Consider the following 27,286-nt stretch of genomic DNA (forward strand, 5'->3'; position numbering starts at 1 on the left):
AATCTCGATTTTGAATCTGTTGAGATACATAAATAGCTCCCGATACATTTTTTTTTATTTTGAATTTGTCGAGATACATAATACATTACAAAAAATTCAATTTTTTCTTTGTAAAATACATAATTAGCTCTCTATATATATTTTTTAATTTTGGATCTGTCGAGATACATAATAACCTTCCGATATATTCAGTAAAGATATATAATTAATTAAAATTTTTATACTTATTTTATAAAAATAAAGATTTATATAAATATAACAAGTTAAAGTATATATTCATATTTTTTTTTTATTAATATAACCAAATTACTATACCAATCATTATTTGTGTGTAAGTTAAAATGTGATAAAGTAAATGTATTAACTTCTTTTAGCTGTCACACAAATTTTGTTGCTTCAGTTTCCGATTTTTCTGTATACATAAACTATCCTAATGTAAAACAGTTCGGTATATAAAAGCTTTCGTTATCCTGCATATTTTACGTATTACATAGATACAAATATATATATTTAGGGCTTGATTTAACGTTGTGGCACTCAATGGCTATTGCAGCAGCAGTTGTTATTGTCCTTTTGGGCATTATATTCTTCATTTCTGGTCTATTCATCAATCTTATGCAGGTATTCTTGAATACCCATGATAACATATTTTATTTAATTTATTTGTGCATTTTTGGATGTTTTGCTTTTCTGGGGTTCCTTTATTTCAAGAAAATATGGTGTCTTTTTGTTTGTCTATACTTGATTTGTTAAGTTTAATGGCAAATGCAGTATATTTTGTTGTCACGTTTCGTTTTTTTGAGAGTCAATTTGATTAATTCGATATTGTAACATGAAAATTTAGAAATTCAAAAATGAAAAGTTCTATAAATTGCTTTTTTTTTTTTTTTTCAATATGATTAAAAATACAGTCAAAGTTTGTATCGTTTGCCTCTAGAAAAGGATTTGTGTTCATTTTTGGAAGTTTTGCTTATCTGGGGTTCCTCTATTTCAAGAAAAAATCAAGTCTCTTTTTGTTTTTTTATAACCGTAGTGTCTTGTCCAGCTTTCGCGCACGAGACTAAATCGACTAATACCTGCGACCTGCCATCGGCAACAAATATCAAGTAACTCTGTCCATCAAGGCTAGGACAAATGGAAAGAATCACCTAGCGTTTTTTTTGTTTTCGCTGAGATTTGAACATGAGACCTCAGGTTTTCACTAGGACTCACCCTTAGGTGCAAATTAAGTCTTTTTGTTTATCTATCTTTGATTTGTTAAGTTTAATGGCAAATGCAGTGTATACTACTATATTTAATTTGCTTGTGTATTTTTTGAAGTTTTGCTTATATGGAGTTCCTCAATTTCAAGAAAAAATCAAGTCTTTTTGTTTATCTATACTTACTTTGTTAAGTTTAATGGCAAATGTAGTATATACAACTATATTTAATTTGTTTGTGTATTTTGGAAGTTTTGCTTATCTGGGGTTCCTCAATTTCAAGAAAAAATCAAGTCTTTATGTTTGTTTATCTTTGATTTGTTAAGTTTAATGGCAAATGCAGTATATGCAACTAGTAGTACTTAGATATCTGTACATAATTAGCTCTGCTGTGTACTTTGTTTTGCTATTGTGTTGAATGAAATTTGTGAAATGGATTTTGATAAGGTGTTGAATTCCAGGCTGCTTGTTTTGTCCTTATAAGGCCATTTTCGAAGAACACATACAGGAGGATTAATAGAATTCTTGCAGAACTTTTATGGTTGGAGCTTGTGTGGTTAGTTGATTGGTGGGCCGGTGTAAAGGTAATTCGCTTTGCATATATATATATGTTTATGTTATTTTGGGGAGTTTATAGTTCACTTGTTTATATGCCAAGAATGTAAATGTAACTGTAAGAAGTTACATTCTTGGCATACAAACTCAACGCCGAAAACAACAAACCCAATAGAATTCCACAACTAGGGTCTGGGGAGGGTAGAGTGTATGTAGACCTCATCCCTACCTTGAAAAGGTACATAGGCTGTTTCCGATAGACCTTCGGCTGAATGAACAATGAAAAGGAGTCATCAGTAACAAGCGGAAACAACAACAGGAAAATAAGATCAAGGCTAAAGAGCAAAAAGTGGTGATAGAAATCTAAAGATACGGAAAAACGAGTAGAATAATACGAATGCTCTGAGAATGAGAAAGAATAAAAGGAACAAGAAGCTTTCATACTAGGACTTTTTCTAAGTGGTTGGCGTCTCATAGAAAGTAATAAAGAAATTGTGTTACAAATCACGAAGTTTTACGCTACTATTTGTTGTTTTTGTTACTATCTATTGTCTCTTGTACTTCAGCTACATCATTGTCTAGACTGTTTTTGTCTTGAGCCGAGGGACTATAGGTAACAGTCTCTCTACCTCTGAGGTAGATGTAAGGTCTGCTTTCACTCTAACCTCCCCCAACCCCATTTTGTGGGACTCCATTGGGCATTGTTGTTGTAAATCAAGGTCTACGTTCACTCTAACCTCCCCAAACCCCATTTTGTGGGACTCCATTGGGTATATTGTTGTTGTAAATTTTGAACCTTTACAGGGTGGATATGTGGACTTGAATTATGTATAAGGATTAGCTAAGATAGTTTCTTTTTCTGTTCTGTGCTTGCTATGACGATTAGGCTTGTACTTTTTTAGTATACCATCTGTTTCATGATATCTTATTTGATTAGACGCAGTTATGTCAGTTACTGGGGTATTATATGTACACAAATTTTTTATTATTAGGAAAAACAACAGATACCAGTGTTCCACCTCTTGAATGTCTTTTGAGGCAGGGTATGTCTGTTACCATAAGCTTTCTTGTACTTAGCAAGTTTTATAGTTTTGAAAGAGTAGCCTGTTTTGTGTCACTTTCGTGAAATGGCCTTTGTTGTGACATTTACTTCATAAAAAGTTTGCTGTGACATTCTGCTCAGTTGTCTCAAAATTTCGTGATCCCAAAAGAAGTATGGCAGACCAACAAGATTTTGAAACTGAAGCTAAGCAAGCATGACAGTGTTGTGAATGCTACCGATATGGAGTCGCTGAATGGGTTTATCCACATGATGAGAATGTGCTGTAACTATGTATAATAATTTCATTATTTAACTTCATTGATAAATTTGTATGCACTGCCGTAAGATTTATGTTCCTTTTATTGTGCCCGTTACCCTTTTCTGAATATGTTTTGTTTTTCTTGTTGGTTTCATGTTACACTTTATCCGCTGGTTTTACTAAAACTCTGGGTTGGTCTCCTGAAAATATGGCAAAGGTTCAACTGATTTGAGGAAAGAAGGAGAATATTATATACTTTTGATTTGCTTTCAGTCAGTTTCTTCTTATGTTTGCCATACGATACTTCTTTTCTCATTGATGCGTTAACCTGGTTGCAGATTAAAGTATACATGGACTCAGAAACTTTTAGATTGATGGGTAAGATATATTCATTTGCCATTTTTACTCTACTGGTGTTCATAGCTTATATTTTGTCAGGTTTCTTGAAGTAATGCTTATTAGTAATGTTATTACTGGTCTGCTGGTTCAACTTTTTAGGCAAAGAACATGCTCTACTGATAGCAAATCACAGAAGTGACATTGATTGGCTTGTTGGATGGGTCTTAGCTCAGGTTTGCACGATTATCATCACCGTTTTGTGATCTATTATGCTGAAACCCTTAAACTTTACTGAGATAATTATATACCAAACTCCATGCATGGCTGTGTTCATCACTCTATAAACTTTACTTTTACTGCATAATGAAGATGTTGTCTTTCAGACGATAACTAATAATCGTTATCAATTGACTTCTGTTTGTTGGTTCTTGGATTCTTCAATTGCAGCGATCTGGTTGCCTTGGTAGCGCATTAGCTGTTATGAAGAAATCCTCCAAACTCCTTCCTGTAAGTGTTTGGGTGAATGTTTTTTTAATCAGTTAAGTGTTTCAAGTGAATGTTATAAAGATTTGACTCTTCATTCTGACCAAAAGCTAGTTGGTATCTAATCTGCACTAACTAGTAGAGAGAACCACTCCATTCCAATATTATCCAGCAATTTATTCGTGATTCTAGATTCTGGAAGAGTAATAGCTTTGTTGCGTTTTGGAGTGGTGCATACAATGGAGCAAGGAAGCAATTTTATTTTAGATGTACGGTCCCCATTGGAGTATTCTATAACCTCATGGGGAAAATCGCTTATCTGCATTTATCTGAATATGGTGGTAGTAGATTGTTAAGAGGAAGGAAAAATGATCCTAGCTAGCATTTTGCTCTTGTTTTTGTTAGTGAATGCTGCTAAGCTCGTATCGTCTAATTTTCCTTGAAGTTGCTATTACATGGACTCTCCCAGTTTATTTCCTTGAACTCGATCTGCCTTTAAGGTCAGTTATCTTATGCATTATGCAGGTACTTGGTTGGTCCATGTGGTTTTCCGAGTACCTTTTCCTTGAACGAAGCTGGGCAAAGGATGAAAACACGTTAAAGGTATAGTTAAGCCCGACCGATTTAGTCATTTCATTGCACACTTACATTTCTCCTTCGTTTGGCTTGTTGATGGGTGTCAGGGATCTGTTTTGGTTAGTTGATTTACAACTATTTATTATTTGATACTTATGGGGTCCAATTTGCAGTCAGGTCTTCAACGATTATGGGATTATCCTCAGCCTTTCTGGCTGGCACTTTTTGTTGAAGGCACTCGCTTTACTCAGGCAAAGCTTTTGGCTGCTCAAGAATATGCAGCCTCATCTGGGCTACCTGTTCCAAAGAATGTGTTAATTCCTCGTACTAAGGTGGGCACCAAATGTTACTTTCTTTCTCTCTGTAGTGTATTCGGCTGTTGGCCAAAGCACCTTGTGCACTAGTTACTCCTCTTAGTTTTACTTCTTCGATCTATTCTCTCTTTTCTCTAACAATTTTTCTTCTTTTCCAATTGGTTTATTTGATTGCTTTATACTCGAAGCTCATTTCTATATTGGAAGATATATATATATTGTAACTGAGGATCCTGTAAAAAAAAATATGTATATTGCATCTGAGGTTGATGCCATCGAAGAGATGCATTGGTTTACTGGCACTCAAATCACTGCCAACATAGGTAACAAACCTGGGAAATCACAAAATATGCAAGATTTCATTACCCCTCAGCAAAAAAGATAAAGAACGTTAAAGGAAAACCAGTAAAGTGAGGGAGCATCAAGGAGTTTTAATGGTGTAAGAACCAGATAAGACTGTAGATTTCTTCTAAGTTGCTCGGACTCTCCAAAAATGTGGCCGCACTCGTGTCAGATCCTCCAAAAATGCTCTACTTTTGAAGGATCCGACACACACTCGATAAGATTTTTGAAGAGTCCAAGCAACATAAGTTGTGCGAACTCTTCATTTTTTATGCCGCACCCGTGTCGGATTCCCCAAAAATACACCACTTTTGGAGAATACGGCGCGCACCCATTGACACTTTTGGAGAGTCTGAGCAACATAGCAAGCAACATAGGGTTTCTTTGTAGTGTTTGAAGTATATGTATACTTATTGGACTTGTCAGTGATATGTTTAAAATGAGAACTTTACGTGTCTTGGAAAAGATAAAAAGAAAATAAGAAATAGCAGTCTACTTGCTTGTGAGGCTTTTTGAATCCTGCTATTTGCTTGGATCACAAAATGAGAACAGAGAAGGCAAATGGTGGAACAAAATCGGGTGTGGAAGGAATCAGGTAAAACGGACCATGGAAATTTCCTCGGATTATAGCTATCATAAGTCGGTTGATGCTTTCAAATTCAAAATATTACATAAATCATGCAGTCAAACTAATTGAGGTGTGGTGAGAGATTCTCTTTAAGTTTATAATGTATTCTAAAGTTGGTAATGATGCCACATTTTGCCTTGCTATCTATTACGGGATTGTTTTGAAGAAACCAAATGTTTGCTTGATGATTTCAGGGCTTTGTCACCGCAGTAAGTCAAATGCGCTCATTTGTTCCAGTTATTTATGATGCGACAATTGCCATTCCTCAAAATTCACCAGCACCAACAATGCTGCGAATCTGCAAGGGTCAATCTTCTGTGGTAAGCAAAACTATCAAGAACTATCAAAGTATCCCCTAGTCACGTATTGCTTCAGCATAACACATTACAACTGTGTTTATCCTTCGATAATATTCAAAAAGGCATAAGCAATCCCAACTTTTCAAGTATATAGTGCATTTGATTGCAGTTCTTGAGATCCTGATCAACATTATGTGTTCATGTGTCCTTATTTTGTGACTGTGTTAATCTGAATAAGTCGGTTCATTCCTTGTTAATTGATGACATGTCTATTAGTTTCATGTTTATGTGTCGGGAATGATTAAGAAGTCAGTTTTGGCCCATTAACTATTGCTAAATGGAAATATGATCACAAGAGAAACGGCGCTATGTTTAGTTTTCAATGTTCATTTGTTATTATGCAGGTTCATGTGCACATCAAGCGCCACGAGATGAAGGATCTACCAGAAAATGATGATGCCATCGCTCAATGGTGTAGAGATATCTTTCTGGCCAAGGTTACCTTTCTTTATCGTTGAACCTCCATAGAAAACACTTGGCAAATCTCGAGAACCTAGTGTTTAAATGGACGTTATAACTTTTTCTACCTCTTGTTTGTGAGCTCTGAAGAATTTTCCATCTCCCTAGATGAATCTTTACCTTGTTTCTGGTTTTATCTCGTCACCAGGACAATCTGTTGGACAAACATATTGCTGAAGACAGCTTTGGAGAACAACAGCTGCAGAATGTCGGCCGCCCAGTGAAATCCCTCGTGGTAATAAACATACTGGCTAAGCGTAGATGAATTCTACATAAACTCTTTTTTCTTTCTCGAAAATCTAGAAATCCCCGAGGGCCAATGGTGCACGATCCAAAGCTCAGTGGATAATGGATCCACCCCTATGCCCTCCTCGACTTAAATTCCATGCTTTCGTCTATGGCAAGGTTCGAATTTGCTATGTGCACCTAATCCACATATCACGAGTTGCGCTCTTACCACTAGAGGCAGATCCACATGGTGAGCTGGGGGTGCAAGTGCACCCGTTAACTTTGAAGAAATAAAGGATCCTTCAAACATATCTGCGAACCTTAACTGCTACATCATTTTCATTTTTAGCTGAAGATTAAAAATGCACAAAACATGTAGGCGACGAGTTTCTAACACACATCCTAAAGTATGCAAACCACCAGACAACAGAACAAACAGAACAAACTTCATCACATTATGCCATTTAATTCATAATTGTACAATAGAAACATTAGTTCCATAGGTGTTTCATATCAGACGAGACGGTGTTGCATGACATCGCCTCGACTAACGTGCATCTGTCTTTAGTGGTACCCCCATTGTCTTCGAATCCTGGGCCCGCCTCTTCTTTGAAGGCTAGTTTTATGGTTCCCCATTGTCTTCGAATCCTAGGTCCGCCTTTTCTTTGAAGACTAGTTTAATGGTACCCCATTGTCTTCGAATCCTGCGTCCGCCTCTTCTTTGAAGGCTAATTTAACAGACAAGTGAGGCTAGTTCTTTGTTTTCTCCAGCAAACTAACTGTTTATCTTTTCTAAATAACAGGTTGTTGCATCGTGGGCATGTATTCTCATATTTACTGCTGTGAAATTCTTACAATCCACAGCATTACTATCCTCATGGACAGGTCTTGCAATTTCAGTTGCACTGTTAGCTGTTATTACACTTCTTATGCAAATCTTGATCAGATTTTCTCAGTCAGAACGATCAACACCAGCCAAGACAAATACTGTTAATCAACATTCAACAAATGGACAAGAAAAACAACACTAGCACAGTGATCACACCTGCAAAGTTGTAGCCTTTTTAGTCTTTGGGAAATACATTAGGTAATGTATTATGCATTTGGCAAAATCGTCCGATTTCGAATAGTTCAAGGGCAAAATTGACCTTTATCTGTTGTCTAGAAGCATTGTGTTTGTCATAAAATTGACCTTTATCTGTTGTCTAGAAGCATTGTGTTTGTCATAGTAGTTGTCTTATATACGTCGTTTCTTATTTTTGATATCTGCTACAATCTATTGTCTATTGTATTTCAGTTATCGTATTCTTTTGGCGTTGCTGTATTTTTTTTTCGATTGCTCTATACTATTTCCTTATTAATAAATTTTTCATCGCTATAAGAGTTGCTCTCTCCTCTACGAGGTAGGGGTAAGATTTGTGTACATTCTAACTTCTTTACATTCCTCTTGTGGAATTATACTGTGTATATTGTTGTTATATATCTTGAATCAGCAAGAACTTGTTAAATTCATCGTTTGGGCTCATAATAAATTAAAAGTTGATACTGCTACCCAGCCGAACTATGTTGCTCGGACTCTTCAAAAATATCATCGAGTGCGTGTCTGATCCTTCAAAAGTAGTGGTGTATTTTTGGAGGATCCCATACAGATGTGGCAACATATTTGAAGAGTCCGAACAACTTAGTTGCCGAGACCCTTAAGCATAAGGATCCGACACGGGTATGACTAACATTTTTGGAGAGTCCGAACAACTTAGCGACCGAGAGCCTTAAGCATTATACAAGGTCGTGTTGTAGGAGTAACACATTGAAGAAATATAATTGAATTTAAAACACATTAATAACAAATAATTTTATTTGAAATTTGAATATTGTATACATCAACAAAAATGATAAATCACATAATCAAATCAATACTTTTAACCAACCAAATCACCAAAAAAATAATAATAATGAACTCGAGCATGAAACAATTTCACAACTTCTAATCATCTTCAAATTTAGCTTTTCAACAAAGCAACAAGTGAGAGTAGCAATGAAATTCCAATAATAGCACCGGAGAATACCAAAGCCGGAGCTGGAGACACATTAGGCAGGCACTTTTCCGGAGGCAACAACGGCTGCAAAAATCACAGCGAGAACAAAAGACTTGAAGATGTTAACCTGTGACATTTTCGATTAATCTGAATAAAAAGTAGAATCGAAAATGTCTAATTGAAACAGATTGAATATATGGAGTTAAATGTATATTATGTATGCTGTGTTGGAGATATATCGAAAGGCGAAATGTGAAGGGTATTTATAGGTAGTGGATTAGGAAATTTGGGTTGAGAGGGACACGTTGTTGAAAGAATAAATCACATTAAAGCTCCCGCTGTATTCACATAGTACCGTAATGTTAGAGTTTGTAATTCGAATTTTGTTGATTCAGCTTTGAAAAGTTTGCAGTGCGACTCATGTTTGTGATTTTTCATAGAGTCTGTGGTGATAGTGTAGGGATCAGGTCGATACGCATGTATTATATAAGTGCGTTTAGCGGGCTGTTTCGGATTGATATATATATACGTTATTGAGACAAATCGTCTCCAAATTGTACTTCTTTCTATTATAGTGAATTCTTTTGTCTCTACTCGTGATTTTTCCCGCAAGAATTTTCACATAAATCTGTGTGTTCTAATTTTTCTTTTGCTTGTGGTTTGCTTAATAATGTCCCATTAATAACAAAAGAATGTATTGTAGATAATTTTATGTTAACCTTTTTTTTTTTTTTAGAGGCTGTTTACATGACTTGTAATAGTGATCTTTTGAAAGAGTAAAAATGGGCACGTTGTTGAAAGAGTGAAAAAAGACAGTACATTGCATTAAAGCTTCAGTTATTCGTAGAGTTTGATAAGTTGGATCATAAATCTATTGCAGCATAGTTTTATCTTGTATTTTTGTCAGAAGCTATTTTCACGAATTAAATTCATGACCGTCTGATCACATGTCAGTAACTTGTTTCAAAAAGAGTTGGACCATTATTATAAGTTGTTATTGTACACAATCTCTTATCTTACATTTATGATAGAGTTATTTTTACGACTTGAACTCATGACCACCTAGTTATATGACAATAATTTTTTTGGAGAAGAATTAAATCACAAAAATATATTATACATAATTTTATCTTATATTTTAATTAAAAAATTATTTTTACGACTTAAATTTATAATCATCTGATCATATAATAATAATTTTATCATTTACTCGAAGTGTTTTGGACACTTAGTTGAAAGGGGCCAACTATAATTGTGTTGTTTGGGGGGTGGACCAGTGTTGGGCGGCGAGGTGGACGGTGGCCGAATTGGTTCTGTTTTCCCACATGTTTGTTGGTTAATAATGTTGACAACCTATTGTATTCACTTACTAATTTTTTTTGGTTTTCGTCTCCGGTATCTGTATTGAAATTCAACTAATTTAGATTCACATCAGGTAGGGCCTCATTCAAGGATAGTGCTTCTAACAGAGTTTTCTCCATGTGTAGGGTTAAATCTTCGATCAAATTATGTAACGAAGAAAAGTACTCTTGCTAATAATGAGTGCATTTCAATAGGATTAAAATTTTATTAAATAAGTTTTTAATTTTTTTTTTTAACTTGGATATGCTTAATTTTTACTTCTTAAATTAATTTTTTTTTAAGTTTGACAAAGATATTTACCTTTCTATCCCTTATATTTTTCTTCCTTCCAACAATATCCCAGATTTGTAGCCCTCTATTGTTTCTTTCTTTTTTTTTTCTCTTTGTCGCTTCTGTTCGTATCTTCCCTCCAATTTTCTCTTCATCTTTCTCTTTTGTTTTTTGAATTCTTAGAATTAAAAACTATATATAATTCAACTTATTTATGGTGTTAATTAACAACTTTAAGAATATTTACGTCATTTTGAGAACAAAAAAATACTTAACAACACTTGTTTACGGAACACTTCAAAAACTTTCTTTCAATTTCATTACCTCTATTCAAACATTTATATGCTTAATTTGTAAGTATTTATTATCAATTTTTAAGCACATAAGTTAAAAATTATTATTTTTTAGTTCTATCCAAACGAACTCAAAATTTTTAATTAGTTCAGGGCTAATAAGACCCTTCTAAAATTCGAATATCTCTCAATCTTTCCGCATAAATTTTAAAGTGGTAATAGAGCAATGCATCATTCATTTTATAAGAGGATTACCAATACCCAATCAAATTTGAATTCATTGGACTATTAGCATATGACCACTTAATAAATGTGGTTGAGTTGCAAGAAGATTACAATTTGAAATATGTCCAAAGATTAAGGCAAAGGCCCTTTATTTATTAGTTGGTATCATGATGTTAGTACTAGATTATCATTATAGTTTGATTTGGTTCTAATTATAGAAGAGTGGAAGGCAAAAATAAGTCATGTGCTCCACGACAAGACAACGTTGATATTGTAATCGGCAATTCGAATCATAAAGATTTATTATACGTAATAGTATCACTATAATGACTTGAACTTGTGACTATCTGATTGCATAAATATTATCTTCATGCGTATTGCAAGATGATGTTTTAATGACTTGAACTTATAACTGTCCTGATTACATATAACATTAACCACCAATATTATCACCATGCAAAACAATGCAAGCTAAAATTAAAAAACAACTTATATTCCAAACACCATCTTGCACATTGACTCAAATGTGCTCTCTAACTCTAGCTCGTTTGCTCCTTACGTCATTTTCAATCTTTACAAAGGTCATATCACTACTTTAGAGTTAGCTAGAGAGGTTTGTTTCCATTTAATTCGTGAAAAATTAATCTCAACCACAGATATAAATAGGAAGAAACAATAATTTTATTGATCAAGAATATGGGTACAAATCTGTTCCTCCCTTGATTTTCTATTTTGATTTTCTCCTTAATTCGAGGGTCATCAGTCGCGTATTTCTCAAATGTAGGAAGAGGATTTGGATATGAATTTCTCCGTAATTCGAGGAACACTAGTGACTTATTTCTCGAACGTAGGAATATTTGGATTTGATTTTCTCCGTAATTCGAGGGCCGTTAGTGGCGTATTTCTCGAATGTAGGAACATTTAGATCTGATTTTCTCCGTAATTCGAGGGTCGTTGGTGGCGTATTTCTCGAACGTAGGAACATTTGAATTTGATTTTCTCTGTAATTCAAGAGCTGTTAGTGGCATATTTCTCGAAGATCAAATCCACGAGGAGTCTTTTGATTATCAAGAGAAGGTTTTGATTTTTATGAATATCCCATTAATTTATTGGGACTTTTCAGATCTTGAGATGCCTTTTAAAGGATATTATATAAGCGTAATTTAGGATTTAGGTAGAGTAGCCACCAAGCTATATTTAGGGTGAAGTAGCCAACTCTAACAAAAATTAAACTCTTTTCGTAGACTCCACAAAATTTCAATGCCTACAAGATTTTTCCTAATAAATAGATCCTCGACTCAAGAATAAACAGTCTAAAGCAATATACATCAAAATCGAAGAACATTCAAACAAATTAACCATCAATATTATCACCATGTAATCTAAAAAAACAACTCAATAACATCTCTCATATTCCAAAAAAAAACAACTCAATAACATCTATCATATCAAACTCATAGCCTTAACAAAGCAAATAAAGTAACCATCATTGATATTCCAATCGAAACTGGCGAAGAGAACCCGGCTCCCGCGTCAGGTGCTAGCGCCGGTGCCGGAGAAAACTCCTTAACGGTGGCAGCAACCGCCGTGAAAACGACGGCGAAGACAAAGACGATGATTATGCTAACTTGCACCATTTTGAGAAATTGTGAAAAATTGTTTGGTTGATGAAGGATGAAAATTGTTAAATGTGGAAGGACTTTATATAGGAAGTTATGAGGATGAATATGGAAAAAAAAAATACTTGCTATAAACTAATAAAGAAGAATAGTAGAGAGAATAGAGAGAGTGATTCTGATTTCTTCTTTTGAGGATGAGAGATCATAAGATTGTAAATACAATGAACAAAACCCCTCGAGGAAATTTACTCCTAGTCTGAATAAAAGATGGGATGCTTTAAATCGTAATAGATATCAAAGTAGATCTTGATAGACATTCAATATAATGTAAATACATTTATAACAAAAGAAATAAGAATCACTCTCTCTATTCTCTCTACTCTTCTTCTTTATTCTTTATTAGTTTATAACACGTTATCAACGCGAGACTTTGCCAAATATGGTGAGATTATAAATCTAAAGGTCAAGGTTAGTAATTCTTATGTTATTTGTATTTTTCTATTAATGACATAATTATTGTTGGATTTGAGGAAAAATAAGTGGTTTGGAACCATTTATGTTTTAAATTCATTCCTCAAGAACAATATTATCAAAAGGAATGATAATATTTGGATTCAAGTCCCATCGATTTATCCCTAAGACGCCTTTATATGGATAAAATATTGAGTTTGAATCTTAATACACCATATTGATGATATTGTGATGGCTAAGGCAAAATAATGGGTATTGGGTGAAAAGTCATGAAATTCGACCCATTAAATATGCTTCATTCCATAAAGTGAATGTGGTAGCAATATATGATAAGTCTGAAATATGACAACTTACTTCATTCTTAAGGTGTATGTGGTAGCAGTGCATAATATGTCTGAAAGAAGATAAGTGATTGAATGCACGAATATAATAATGATATCAAAAGTGATGATATTTTCACACGCTTATATGATTATAAGATATGCAAGAGAAAAATTCTCTACATCATATGTATGCCTCGATTTGCTTCTGAAGTAGCAAAATCTTGAAAGAGGTTATAAGCTATCATAATTTGATACGCTTAAAACATAATTATATTTCATTCCTGGGGAATGAGAAGCTTATTAATGCAAACGTTCACTTGATTGTGATGGTATCACAACTCACCTCCGAATGAGGCAGAATAACTGAGAAGAGTTATTTCGAAATCTACTTCTAAAGTAGTAAATCTGAAATTTATTCATGTAATAGTAAATCTGAAATTTACTAAAGAAAAAAAAGTACATGTCATGGAAAACTTGGAGTTTACTAGAATAAAAGTTCATAAATTGATATGAACGATTGTGACATCTCGAAGATGTGCATGTATTGAAGAACTAGAAGATTCTTCAAGAATTGTTTATGTCGGTTGTTCTCATAATAAGTTGGTTGGACCAACTAATATTGGGATTGTATCCCGTCAAATCTTAAAATTATAAAAGGTGAATAAGGGCCCGTTCACCTATCATGTGATATGTTGAAAAGATGCATCAATAAGATGACCACATGTACATTCATTGTCAACCTGCAGTTTGACATTCATAAAGTTGCTTGCTCAATAAAATTGAGTTAAGAACATAATTTTCAGATTGTGCAATCAAGAAAGTTATCTTGATGATGATGGTTTGTCATTTAATGCCTTCGATAAATAGCTAAATCATCGCTAATGAGAACAAATTAAGCTTCATGTATTGGTCTGAAATATATGATATGTTGCATACAATAACACTTGTATGCATTAGACCAATAAATTATGATTATTTCTTCCCTCTCAATTAGTTCAAGATCGGGAATCAATTATTCCATCTAATAATTTTGATGTGTGGTGTACGATTAATGAATATATCATAATGCACAAAGATGAAATCCTCAAAGAAGTAGAGGATGTATGTTAGTTTTTCTAACATAAGGGGGAGATTATAAGCGCTATGAAATATGGCAGGAATTATCACCAGATCCTCATCCAAAAGACAATTCAAGTCAAATGCCGAAAACATCTCATATTAAGCGCAAGGGCTCTTATTTTTTGTTCCTAATGGACAGAGTCTATGCATGCGTAAAGCGTGGTAGACTAATCGGTTCCAAATGAAATAGTCCTTGAAAAATAAGTAGCAAATAATCATAATAAGAAGGCAATGAGCTCTTGAAGATCCTACGACATAACACTTCATGAAACCTTATGAGAGGTTCATGTACCTGAAAATAATAAAGTGATGAGATCTTAAAATATTATGTCGCATTGTGAACCGATACGAAATGATATATCATCAATATATTTGACACAATATTGGCGCAATATTGTGAAAGATTACGAGGATCTGAATTCTACGTTTATTTAAGCATGCAGACGTAGAAACATTTATCAAGTGACATGAAAGGAATGTATTTTGGTAAGCGTAAAACTTATTTGATTTGCAGTCCAGACACTTGAAGATGTCAGTCATGAAATGTTGAATATTGTCACTTGACAAAACTTATGTGAAAACTTTTAAGGATTCAAACTGCTTGAAGCATATAAAGTTTCTGGAAAACTTATTTATAATCCTTATATTGTATAAGCTTATTGCTTGAACATCATTGGAACTCTTGGAGAGTTTTCAAAGCAATAAATTATTTGATGAAAGTCAAAATATATCAAATTGTATTGGTTATGAAGTACCATATCTTAGTGCAATTGATGCACTCATGTACCTTGCAAATACTACAAGGCCTATAGCCTTTTCAGTCAATTTGTTAGCAAGGTATATTTCTGCTCCTACTATGAGACATCAAATGGGATAAAACACATGAGCTTGTTTTATTCTAAAAATTACAGTCCCGATCTTATTGGTCATGCTGATGTTGGGTACTTATCTGACCCGCATAAAGCTCGGTCTCAAATAGGTTATATGTTCATATGTGGTGGTACTGTCATATCTTGAAGATATACAAAGCAGTCTATCATAGCCACTTCATCAAATTATGCTGAGATAATAGCTATCCATGAAGCAAGCCGAGAATGTGTATGGTTGAGGTCCATGATATATCTCATTCGTGAAAAATGTGGTGTAAAATATGACAATCTACCCACAATTTTATACAGAGATAATTCAGCATACATAGCACAGCTTAAGGGAGGATTCATAAATGGAGATCGAACGAAGCACAGTTTGTCAAAGCTTTTCTACATACATGAGCTACAAAAGAATGATGATATTAACGTGCAACAGATTCGTTCAACTAACAATGTGACTGATTTATTCACCAAATCTTCTCCAATTACAACTTTCAAGAAGATGTTGCACCAGATTGAGATGCAAAGGTCAAGGATGTTCTTATTAGGAGGAATTAATACACGCTGTACTCTTTTTTCCTTACGAGGTTTTGTCCCGCTGGATTTTCCTTGTAAGGTTTTTAATGAGGCAGCCGAAATGCGAATTATTAGAGATGTGTACTCTTTTTCCTTCACTAGATTTTTTTTTCTACTGGGTTTTTTCTAGTAAGGCTTTAACGAGGCACATTATCTACCAATTAGACATTCAAGGGGAGTGTTATAAATGTATTTACATTATAGTGAATGTCTATCAAGATCTACTTTGATATCTATTAGGATTTGAAGCATCCGTCTTTTACTCAGACTAGGAGAAAATTTTTCCTATAAATAAAGAGGTTTTGTTCATTGTATTTACAATCTTATGATCTCTCATCCTCAAGAGAAGAAATAAGAATTACTCTCTCTATTTTCTCACCTTTTTTCTTTATTCTTTATTAGTTTATAACAATATTCATGCAGTTAAAAATTCAATGTGGAATATATATGGTGAATATGTAAAAAGATTTAGGGGTGCGTTCGTTATGGACAAAAATATTTTTCATAAAATGTGTTGTTAATTTTTTCCACATTCGATTGATCAAATAGATTTAGAAAGTAGTAAGTTTTTTAAAAATGAGAAAATGGGTTTCTGATGTGAATATAATTAATGGAATATATGGTGAATATGTAAAAAGATTTAGCGTGTGTTCGTTATGGACATAAATATTTTTCATGAAATGTGTTTTTGATTTTTTTCATATTTGATTGATCAAATCGATTTAAAAAATAATACGTTTTTTAAAAATGAAAAAAAATGACTTTCAGAAATAAAAAAAATAAGGTCAGTGATATTTCATGTTGGTTAATTGTTTCTTTCTCGTCCTCTTAACACACCTCATCCTCACTGCCCTACAATATACCTCTCCATCGTAACCTTCTTTACTATTTGTTTAAATTACGTATACAAATATTTTTACGCTAATATTTTTTTTCACTTACGTACCAAATATAAAATAAGTAAAGGATCCCACTTATTTCCTAGAAATCATTGTCCAAAATAAATTTCATGGATAATATTTTCCTTAATAAATCCTTAATAAGTGATATATAAAGAAAATTTCGGAATGGGACAAATATGGAAATGTTGAAATTATAGTAATGGCGAATATTGAAAAAGATTTTGAAACATGGAAAAATATTTGGGCATAAAGGGTTTATTTTTGTCACAAAGAGTGTAAGAATTACGAATACTATGGAAGTTTTGAAATTGTAAGTTCAAAAATCGTAATGCATCAAATTCAATAGCCATTTTGAAGCTCGATTGACCTGAATTTGCGATGAAAAGTCTTATTTTAGGTGCAAAGCGCTTTAAATCAAAAACGACTTCATTTGTGACGGAAAGTTCAATTTTAGGTGCAAAGCGCTTTAAACCAAAAACTACTCCATATCCATTAGTCGAACTCGAAACATCCAATCTAATTAAAAACTACTCCATATCCATTAGTCGAACTCGAAACATCCAATCTAATTAATTAAAAATAAAGAACTACTTATCACTGTATCAAGACCTTTGGTTGTAGGTTAACAATTCTTGTTCTTATTCTTCTCATGACAAGGTTGTGTTAGCTCCATAACAACAATACATTAATATCTTCTACATTTTTAGTTCTCAAATTCTCCCCTAATTTTCCACATATTACATCTTTGATAACTCTTGCAATATCTTCTCTATAAAATGCTCCATTTTCATCCCTCAAAACCTCCAAAGCTACTCCAATTTCCACTAGCAATTTAGCATTCATAGGTTGATCAAGATTCATAGGCATAGCAATAGTTGGAATACCATAGTCTATACTTTCTGAAATCGAATTCCATCCACAGTGACTCACGAATCTATCGATACTCGAATGTGTTAGAATTTTTGCTTGTGGAGCCCACCCACCCATAACCATCCCTCTATCACCAACTCTTTAAAAAAAAAACCTTGTGGTAATGCCTCTGACTTAAATTTTCTCCTTTTGGAACCTAACTTTTGGAAACAGCCTCCGCCTCTTCAAGACTTAAATTTTCTCCTTTTGGAACCTAACTTTTGAAAACAGCCTCTGGCAGAAATGCAAAATTAGATTGCGTATAATGCACTGTTGTGGTGAGGCTCTTCTTTGGACCTATGCATAACGGGATCTTTAATTTAGTGCACCGGATTACCCTTCCAATTCTTGTTTTGTCAAGAAATGGCCACTCCCAAAATGAGACTCTTATAGTTGAGAACTTTTCTTTTTTCCCTAACCGTTCCATGATCTCTATGTTTCCATCTACACTAGCCATAGGATCTTGAACTAGTGTACCAATTGGCAAGACCTTAACTTTTACTATTCCGGCCATGTAATCGATGAAGGGGAGCCTTGTGGAGTAACTGGTAAATTAAAGTTGTCGTCATGTGACCAAGAGATCACGGGTTCGAAATGCAAGGTAAGACTGCGTACAATACAACTTGTGGTGGAGCCACGCATAGCGGGAGCATAATTGCTTGACATCATGGATTAACAAGTTGGGTTTTCGAGAATTTTGAGTGCCTTTTCGAGTATTTAAAATAAAGAATCAAGCTTTGTACTAAAATAATTAAAATCAATACATACTATTCAATAACAAAGTCAACAAAACAATACCCTCTCTAAATATAAAACATCCATCTCTCATATATATATATATAACTGGAAAATACAGAATCAAAAATCTAGTTCCTGAAGATAGCGAAAACGCACAGAAGGAGGGAAGTTCCAACCAATAAGCCAGAAGACGGCATCGCAAATGCTGCACCAGCATCAGGTGCCGGTGCTGGAGCCAACTCCTGAGCAGAAGTTTCAGCCATAGCTGAGAAAAACGTAACGAAAAATACAATGAAGAACGCGTTGAAAATGCTAGATCCGGCCATTGATGGAGAAATTTAACTGAAAATGTAGAGGAAAGAAGTGGCCGGAGATTGATCGGAATAGTGAGTGGAGAATTGAAGGGAATTAGGGTTCAGATGGTGTGGGGAATTGGAGTGAAGAGTAGTGAATTTATAGTGGGAAGGTGGAGGTGGGGATACGTAGTCACCGTTTTGCCATAGAAATTTTTTCTTTTTTTTCGAAAGATTATTACTTTAATGGAAAAAATAAAAATATGCTCCATTTGGTCATGAATTTTAGTGAAAACAAGTTTTACTTATTTTCACTTTTTTTACTCATACTTCTCTCATAAAATTTTAAAAATAACTTTAATTTATATTCATGGTCAAACACAACTTCATCTTCAACTCCAACTCCAACTTCGAAAAAAATAATTTTCATAACCAAACGGGGTCCGAAGACAAAAGAGCCAATTTTTTGATAAAAAATTTCAAGGCGCAAAGAGCGATTTGCCCCGTGACAGTATTGACAGCACTGACAAATCACTTCGTGTTCAACGATTTACAAATCACTGAATATCCAGCAATTTCGATTTGTAAGTCATTGGATATCCAATGATTTGTCAGTGTTGTTACTACTGTCACGGGACAACGATATGTGAGATTATGTAAGGATAGAAAACGATATAATCAATTCAATATTATATTCATTGAAACAATACATTACGCTGCAATACAATATAATACTCTCTTCGTTTCATTTTTTAAGTCATCATCTGATCGGACACGAAATTTAAGAAATAAGTGATGATTTTGTGAAGCTCTTAAAGTTATTTTAGTGTTTACTTTTTAGTTGTCTTTTTTTATTAAGTGGGACTCGATAAGTATAAAATGAGAATGATATCATTAAATAGTTATCAAATAAGAAAAAATGACATTCTTATTTAGACAGATTCAAAAATAAATGGCGACACATAAAATAAGTCAAAAAATACAATATAATACGATACATTATAAAATAATACGTATTAAAACATGGGGTGGGGTTGGGGTAGGAGACAGCTGGCAACAGAATTATTGATAAGTGTAGTTTACCAAATGAAAAAGAAACGTAACAGCTGGGGAATGTGAAAGCTGTAAAGTTCCATCATGACCTATCATTGTTGGCTTAGTACTCTAAGCAATTATTTGTTCACATTAGTTGTTTGAATTGGCTGATTCATTTTTTTTTTGTGTGTGTCAGGGGAGATGAATGTCTTTCTTTATTTGTTAATCGTTTGTTCGGATCTTCATCAAATTCTACAAGTAGCAAGAGTTTTTAATATATTGAACTACCTTTTAAGTTAAGCGTTTATTGAAAATGATCTATTAGCGGTAAGGTCTGTATACATTATATCCTCCTCATACCCCACTTATGTAATTATGCTAGATTTTGTTGTTGATCAAAACAACACTTTGAGTACTTTCAATTTTCAAGTATTATATCCAAAGTATAATGACGTCTGAATTTATTATCTGAACTGTTTATCAAATTAATTTTTTTTCTATTTGAAATACCACCATCGTTTAAATGAGAAAAAGAGAAAAATTGATAGTTGGACACCACAGTTACAATGATCCTAATGTATTTGCACACAATGATGAATTATACTTTCTTGCCAACCTTTATACCAAAAAAATGAATCAGCCCACCCAATAAACCTTTTTGCCAAAAGAATACTCCCTATATCATGATACATTTGTTCTAGATTTTGTGTTCTTTATACTTGTACAATTGACTAGTCTATTCCTTTTTTGTCTGTGTCAAAAAATTAGTTCATCTGTCAACTGGATTGCAGCTAGTCCAAATATCATGTTGTATGATGTTTTATACAAGGCATAATATATAAACGTATTATTTAGCTTCCATTCTACGTGACAAATCTCACGCTATTTAACAGGTTGGAGTGTCTAGTTGGAAGCCTACGTTTATGTATTATGCCTTTATACAAAGTAGATATATGATCAGCATTTATCTTAGATTTCTAAGAATACATACAATTTTAGAATCACATCAAGAAAAACTATACCCACACACATGCCCCTTTGCTCATTAATTCCTCAAACAAATCAAGAAGGTAATTCAGGTTTGTTTTTCCAGCCACAGTAACAGTACAATTCAAGACATAATAGAGTCGAAATAAACAAAGGATCCACACTTACTATCACTATGACACACAATATACATCAAGCAAAGAAGCACAACCTAATACATAATGGCCAAGCGTAAACAACTTTTTGCAGTATGGTGTAGGTTGAATAACAGTTCAGTTACTTTCGTTTAGATTGCTTCCTGCTCTCCACTTTCCTTCGAGCAGCTTCGAATTCTTCCTCGCTTGGCTCTGTCGCAGATGGATCCCCACCGTATTTGTTAACCAAAGATGAGAACATAGAATTCATTTTTCCCCTCCGTTCATTTTGACGCTGAGAAATAATAGCATACAAATCCTCTGATTCTTTCTTTGCCCTGTGACATTTCAAGTTCTCCAGTTAGAATATAGCACAGCACTTTCAGAGTTTCAGTTAATGATGCATAATAAGGAAAAATATGACTTACTTTTGCCTACGTCTCAACGGGCTTGTAGGTGGTTTTGTTTCGGACACCTCCTTTGCCCATTTCTCATATGCTTTGGTTGACTTTATCTCCCCTATCAAAGTAAAATATATGGTGCCAATCACTTTTCAGAAAAGAAAGAAACGAAGTTTTACGAGGGAATATTGTTACCCCAACAGCAACTATTGCCAAAGGGGAAAAAAAAACTATAGGAACGCTAATGCAGAAAACAGATGGCTAAACAGTGTCGAATGTCACATGATTAGATCAAACGACACATCTATTCCCTGAATGTAAGGGCGTCATAGAGGACAAATTGTGATGTTTGCCGATCCTTGAAATCTATTTGACTACATCACATACTTAATACGATGGGAGCTTCAAGAGCAAGTAAATTTTTATAAAGAGGTCATTCAGACTGGTTAAACTCTACCTGCTGCTATAGCCTCATCCAGAATATCTTTGAAGCGGTGTGAATCTAATTTGGTATCGGAGCAAATCATGGAGCAAAAGAGCCTACAGAAGATTGCATATTAGGTGGAGCCTAGAAATCAAAACATTAAAGTGGAAAGATGATATTGCATCTGGATTTCTGCTCATACCTCGTCATTTTACCCTTGTACTTCTTGTATAGATCAATCAAGTCTGTCCTCTCCGACTCAGATCCTCTATAATTTGCTTCAAACTTTTCAATATCAGCCTCGGTTATCTGAAAAAGGCATGTAGGTTTCTCCAGTGTTCAGAGTGTCTACTACTGGAGTAATAAATTGGAGTCATTATTTTACTGTTACCTTTGGATGCATAGCTCGGAAAAACTCCTTCAAATTTTCAACATCTCCTGCCAGGTCCTGTTAATAGGCAGATAACAATGAGAAAAACTTATTTTTCTATATAAGTTTCAGTGAATTGTGCCCAATTAACACTTCAGCCAAAAAGAACATCCTATTATCTACTCTCCAATACAGATTAAAAAGATTGATTACTAGCTCGCTACAGTTTTCAGAATATCAATATATAAGATTGATATTAAGAGTCCGATATCAGTTAGACTTGTCTACAAGAACTAAATATATAAGATGACTTGATGTAAAAGACCCCATGCATGCATGCCTACTGTAACATTAACTTTGTTGTGCTCAAGGTACAGAATTGATCATACATAAGAAAAGAGAAAAAACATATGCATACAACACAGTCAAACATCATGTTTGGTTCAGGGAAGGGGAGAGGAAAGAGTTGACTTAATTCCCCAGGGAAAGATGGTTATCCTTACCCTTTGATGGGTATATACCTACAAAGGAAGTTAAACACATTCCCTTAAGTCTTCCCTTCCCTCACATGGAGGAGCCTGATACTAAGTGAAGTAGCACAGCACTAATTGTTTTTAATTCACTCTCTATTACCACCTCTTTTCACCTTAACCAAAGTAGCTTTTGACGAAGAATTGGATCAAATATTAGTTGCCAGAGAAAACTGAATGAAGATTAGATTTCACCTTTACTCTTAACAAAGAGCTGATCACCCGCAAACCCAGCTCAACAGTCACCATCAGAATATATTACTACATGATAGTAATGAGATTTGGGGTTTCTCATAACAATGAAACAATCTTTTTACTACATTGCACCATCATATGTAATAAACATAATAAAAAGTTCCAAGCTAGAGTTTCCAGAATATTTCACAGGGAAAAAAGAATCACAACAGTTTCAAAAAAAATAGGAATAAGAGCAAAATGACTCACATCATCATCAACACAGCCAGTCTGATCATAAAGTGCTCGTTTCTCCTCATCACCAAGTATTGATATCACCTTTTGCAACTGCTGAAATTTCTCTTTTGCTTCCTATTGAATGTAATTTAGGACAATTCATCTTCAAATTAGCTAATGTATATACAGCAAACTGGGCAAATCATACTCAATCGTACAGCCATTTTTACCTCGTCATCAGGATTCTTATCAGGATGAAGTCGCAAAGCCAACTTGTAATATGCCTTCTTTATTTCCTGCTGTGATGCTGTTGTTTCGACCCCAAGAATCTATAAAGTAGATGCCTTGTTAGTATTGCATCTCTTCCTTGAACAAAGCAAACCAAAAATAGCAGTAACTTGAACACCAAAAAGGAAAGAGTGCTTAGTCTGTGGAAAGATATCCTGAACCATTGCTCTATAGGCTACTGAGAAGTTTATTTCTATGGCTTCTTTAGCAAGTATATCACATGCCGGTATTCACATATAGAGTCAATTGATCTTAAAATTCTCCAATTAACTCTGTGGCACGAGTTTCTTTTTGCATACTGTAAAGCAACAGCAATTAAATTAATAATACCCACCCACCCACACAAAATATCTAACAAGATATCCAAAGTTTGCAGTTTGAATAAAAAAAAAAGAGTCATTAGCCAGTGCAGCAGTCCCCAATCATTACACCTATGAACTCAATGAACTTTAAATGCAGCACTAAGACTTCACTAACTAGTGCTTCACATGCTTCAGATAGTTCAACATCCTTTGTACAGCTACAAAGAAATCAATTTGGCAGGATCCGTGCAAATACGACGAATGCATGCATATGCATATCTACAAAGGGAGTTTATAATACAATTTTCTAGCATAATACTTATATTTCAATAACAAGTAATACACTCAGTAGCAGAACAAGGAATCCTAATGACAAGACTAAAAGAAAATACAAGCTTGTGCAGTGAATGAATATAGTTAATCATCAAGGGGATTCAACAATCTACATATATACCAAAAGACTTGTTTTTATGCTATTTACATTGAATACACTCCATAAGAAAGCTGAAGCTTTTTCATGCCAATAACTCATTGAGCAACTAGTTAGCAAGTCTTATTTAACACCACTACAAACTGAATTATCTTTCAGGCAAAATATAGAGGGAAAAACTCACGAATCTTCTAAGTCTTTATCAACCACAAACACCTCAATTTCACATACTATAAAATCCCTAGAGTACAAAATTGAAACCAAAATCATACACAAATACACAAACTTAAACAGTAAGGTAAATTTCACATCTGCTACAACCATATACAAAACTCAAACTGTATTTATCGATTAATAATTTAAAAATAGATATATAAAGTCATGTTTTTTCATAACATGATGAACGAGCTACCTTACGTGCATCTCAACTAATTCCACAAGACACCTATCACCTCCCACCAACATCAGGTACCAAGTAACTCTATCCACCAAGGCTAGAACCGATGGAAAAAATTCACCTAATATTTCTCTGGTGCAAATTGGACACGAGACCTCAACCCAATTTCATTGAACCACTAGGTCACACTCTTTGGTGCAAAGTTCTATTTGTTACCACTATGCACAAGCTTGCAATTAATTTTAACTTAAAATCTTAAATCCGTCTACAAAAGATTTTTTTTATAATAGTGGTGTCTGAGTCAGCTTGCACGCACGTCAACTAATTCCACGAAATAGTTATCACCGTCAGCTTGCACGCACGTCAACTAATTCCACGAAATAGTTATCACCTCCCACAAGGTGACAAGTATCAAGCAACTCTATGTACAAAAGATTTTTAAAACACTTGATATCAGGTAAGTAGCATCTCAGTGTATTAAACTCCTGCTATGTATGGGTCCAAAAGGCCATAACATAAGCACATATCAATTATCGTACCCTTCTTACACAAACTCCCACCAGCAACAAATATCAAACAACCCTGTCCACAAAATACTTTAAAAACACTTAAAGCATCACGGTGTACTAAACTCCGGTCCAAAAGGGCATAACATAAGCACATATCCTACCCACCTCACCTTACATTTCTGCAAAAGACTGTTTCTACAGTTTAAAAATCAAATAGTATTAGAAACAAATATTCTTTGTACCTCGTAAAGACTCTTCTCGTTCGAGGAAGAATCGTTCAAATCCCCTTCATTTTCCTTCATTTCTACGTCTTCTTCTTCGGAATCATCCACCGGAACCCTAGCTTTCTTCTTTCCCTTTCCCATAAGGCAAACCTGAAGAAGATGCTTAACCTAATTGTGCACGGTAAAGGAGAATTGATAATATTGAATTGATTTGATTGTGAATTAGGCTATTTATATAGGGGAAGGATTCCCGCCATATTCATCCTAAAGGTCTTTCAGTTCCCGCCAGAGATTTATGGAGGGTTAAGTACTAAGACTTTCGCTATATGTCACAGCCCGGTGCTATTTATTATCGTCATTATTGTTTAATTGAAAGGTAAAAATTATTGTTATGTGATAAAAAGTCATGAATTTGAGGTGTGAAAATAATCTCACAGCTTTAGATCGAACTCGGTGTACTAAGGCTTTCGATACGTGTCACAACCCAATGCTATTTATTATCATCATTATTGTTTAAATTGAAAGGCAAAAGTTGTTATCATGTGATAAAAAGTCATGAATTCAAGGCGTAAAAATAATCTCACATAAAATACATGATAAAATTGAACATAATATATTCTTGTGATCAGAATTTTCTGCCGATAAGAATGCAAGAAAAACTACATCCAATGGCTCAAGTTACTCGATCTTCTCTCGAGTTTTGAGAGGAGGAATTTAATATACCGAGCTATATATATTTTATTGTTTAAATTTAAGAACTGATGTCTTGGTACAAATTTTGAATAATTTGAAATGCTTTTAACTAAAAATTTGCAAACTTCTTTTCCCAACATATGTACTTTACTAATTTTATTCAAAAATAAAGTACTATGTCTATTGGATATGGTAAATTTTACATCTTGTTACTCTTTATGCTACTTATCTTTATAAAAGAGTGATTAAATTTAATACAATTCAAATTAGTAGTAATAGTTTGGTGTCCTCCTTGTACAATGAAGCTTCAACTGAATATTTATAGTGTGTCGAATGAGCTCTATCATTCTAATTCAAATTAATTGAGATTCTAATGCGGATATCAAATACCAAATAAAAATAAAAAATAAATACTCAAATATGCACTAAGGTATTTGGAAGGAATTCTTCAAAACAAACAAGACAAGTGGATATTGAATTATTCACATAAGAAAACGTCAATTTCAAGTCTTTCTATAAAAATTGTGTGGAGTATCAAATAATGACATATAAAGGCATAGGATCATTTAGTAGGGAGACTAAAAAAATTTCGGATTGTTGTTTTAAAATTATAATTTTTGGGTTAATTTATACTTGAGAGATGGTATAAAATAATCTCATTAGATGTGATATTAAGTTTGATATTAGATTTATATCATGTTTGAATGATACTATAAACTTACCGTAAGGATAAATTTATACCGTCAGTTCAGCAAATAAAAAAGATATAAATAATCATATCAAACAAATTCTTCAAAAAAGACTGTCTACTTATGATCAAAGTTGTCAGTAACATGACATTTATCTATCATCTTAAGGCCAATGTTGATTATGCTAAGTATTTTAATTCCTTGATCTTTAATCTGAAGTCTCGAATTTGAATCTTTTATCTATGAAATAGAGCATTTTATGCATATTTAAATTTAATTAAATTTTAATACAAATATTAAGAAAATAATAAATAATTAAAACTACTGGCCTACAACGACCCACATTTGGAAGAAAGTGAATAAATATGCCAACATTTTGGCCAATGAAGAATGCATCTTGTCTTCTTTCGGCGCATGACAACGCCGGCATGCATTTGGCCTCTATTGAGGTGCCTTTGGTTTGGATTCAACCTACGTCTCCGCTCAGTCATGCACTCATAGTTCATATTTATTAGAGCCGTTAATATAGGTCACGTTCATTGGACAAAGATAAAATTATATTTGGGATAGAGAGTTTATTCGAACCTTCTTTAATAAAAAATTATACTATGTATATACATGATTAAAATTATTTTTTATGTATATATACTAGATATCGAACCTCCTTTACTTAA

General features: G+C 33.8%; 3 protein-coding genes across 7 annotated transcripts; 1 reads left to right on the forward strand and 2 right to left on the reverse strand.

The window, feature by feature from the left end:
* Positions 1-260: 260 nt before the first annotated feature.
* Positions 261-8,088, forward strand: LOC107843925 (1-acyl-sn-glycerol-3-phosphate acyltransferase 2). 5 transcript variants are annotated; one of them, XM_047397465.1, is made up of 12 exons: positions 915-1,218; positions 1,661-1,783; positions 2,938-3,272; positions 3,394-3,433; positions 3,554-3,627; positions 3,842-3,901; positions 4,403-4,480; positions 4,627-4,785; positions 5,932-6,057; positions 6,441-6,533; positions 6,704-6,790; positions 7,587-8,088. In XM_047397465.1, exons 3-12 carry the CDS (start codon positions 3,147-3,149, stop codon positions 7,812-7,814), a joined length of 1,071 nt encoding a protein of 356 aa, XP_047253421.1. In that variant the 5' UTR covers positions 915-1,218; positions 1,661-1,783; positions 2,938-3,146; the 3' UTR covers positions 7,815-8,088. The 5 variants fall into 5 exon arrangements, with proteins under 5 accessions (XP_047253419.1, XP_047253420.1, XP_047253421.1 ...); XM_047397467.1 differs by having other exon boundaries at positions 917-1,218; positions 2,938-3,288; XM_047397463.1 differs by lacking the exons at positions 915-1,218; positions 2,938-3,272 and adding an exon at positions 261-621.
* A 9,423-nt stretch (positions 8,089-17,511) lies between these two features.
* LOC124887908 (beta-D-glucosyl crocetin beta-1,6-glucosyltransferase-like) lies at positions 17,512-18,821 on the reverse strand. Its single transcript, XM_047397838.1, has 3 exons — positions 18,652-18,821; positions 17,977-18,302; positions 17,512-17,747 (listed from the first exon to the last, which is right to left on the reverse strand). Exons 1-3 carry the CDS (start codon positions 18,819-18,821, stop codon positions 17,512-17,514), a joined length of 732 nt encoding a protein of 243 aa, XP_047253794.1.
* Positions 18,822-20,842: 2,021 nt separating this feature from the next.
* On the reverse strand, positions 20,843-25,633 carry LOC107843928 (chaperone protein dnaJ 6). Its single transcript, XM_016688363.2, has 8 exons — positions 25,249-25,633; positions 23,311-23,409; positions 23,114-23,215; positions 22,161-22,217; positions 21,972-22,078; positions 21,803-21,885; positions 21,373-21,463; positions 20,843-21,282 (listed from the first exon to the last, which is right to left on the reverse strand). The coding sequence occupies exons 1-8, from the start codon at positions 25,369-25,371 to the stop codon at positions 21,087-21,089; spliced, it is 858 nt and encodes a 285-aa protein (XP_016543849.1). The 5' UTR covers positions 25,372-25,633; the 3' UTR covers positions 20,843-21,086.
* Positions 25,634-27,286: the final 1,653 nt, after the last annotated feature.

The sequence above is a fragment of the Capsicum annuum genome, chromosome 10 (genome assembly GCF_002878395.1).
Source record: "Capsicum annuum cultivar UCD-10X-F1 chromosome 10, UCD10Xv1.1, whole genome shotgun sequence".
NCBI lineage: Eukaryota > Viridiplantae > Streptophyta > Magnoliopsida > Solanales > Solanaceae > Capsicum > Capsicum annuum.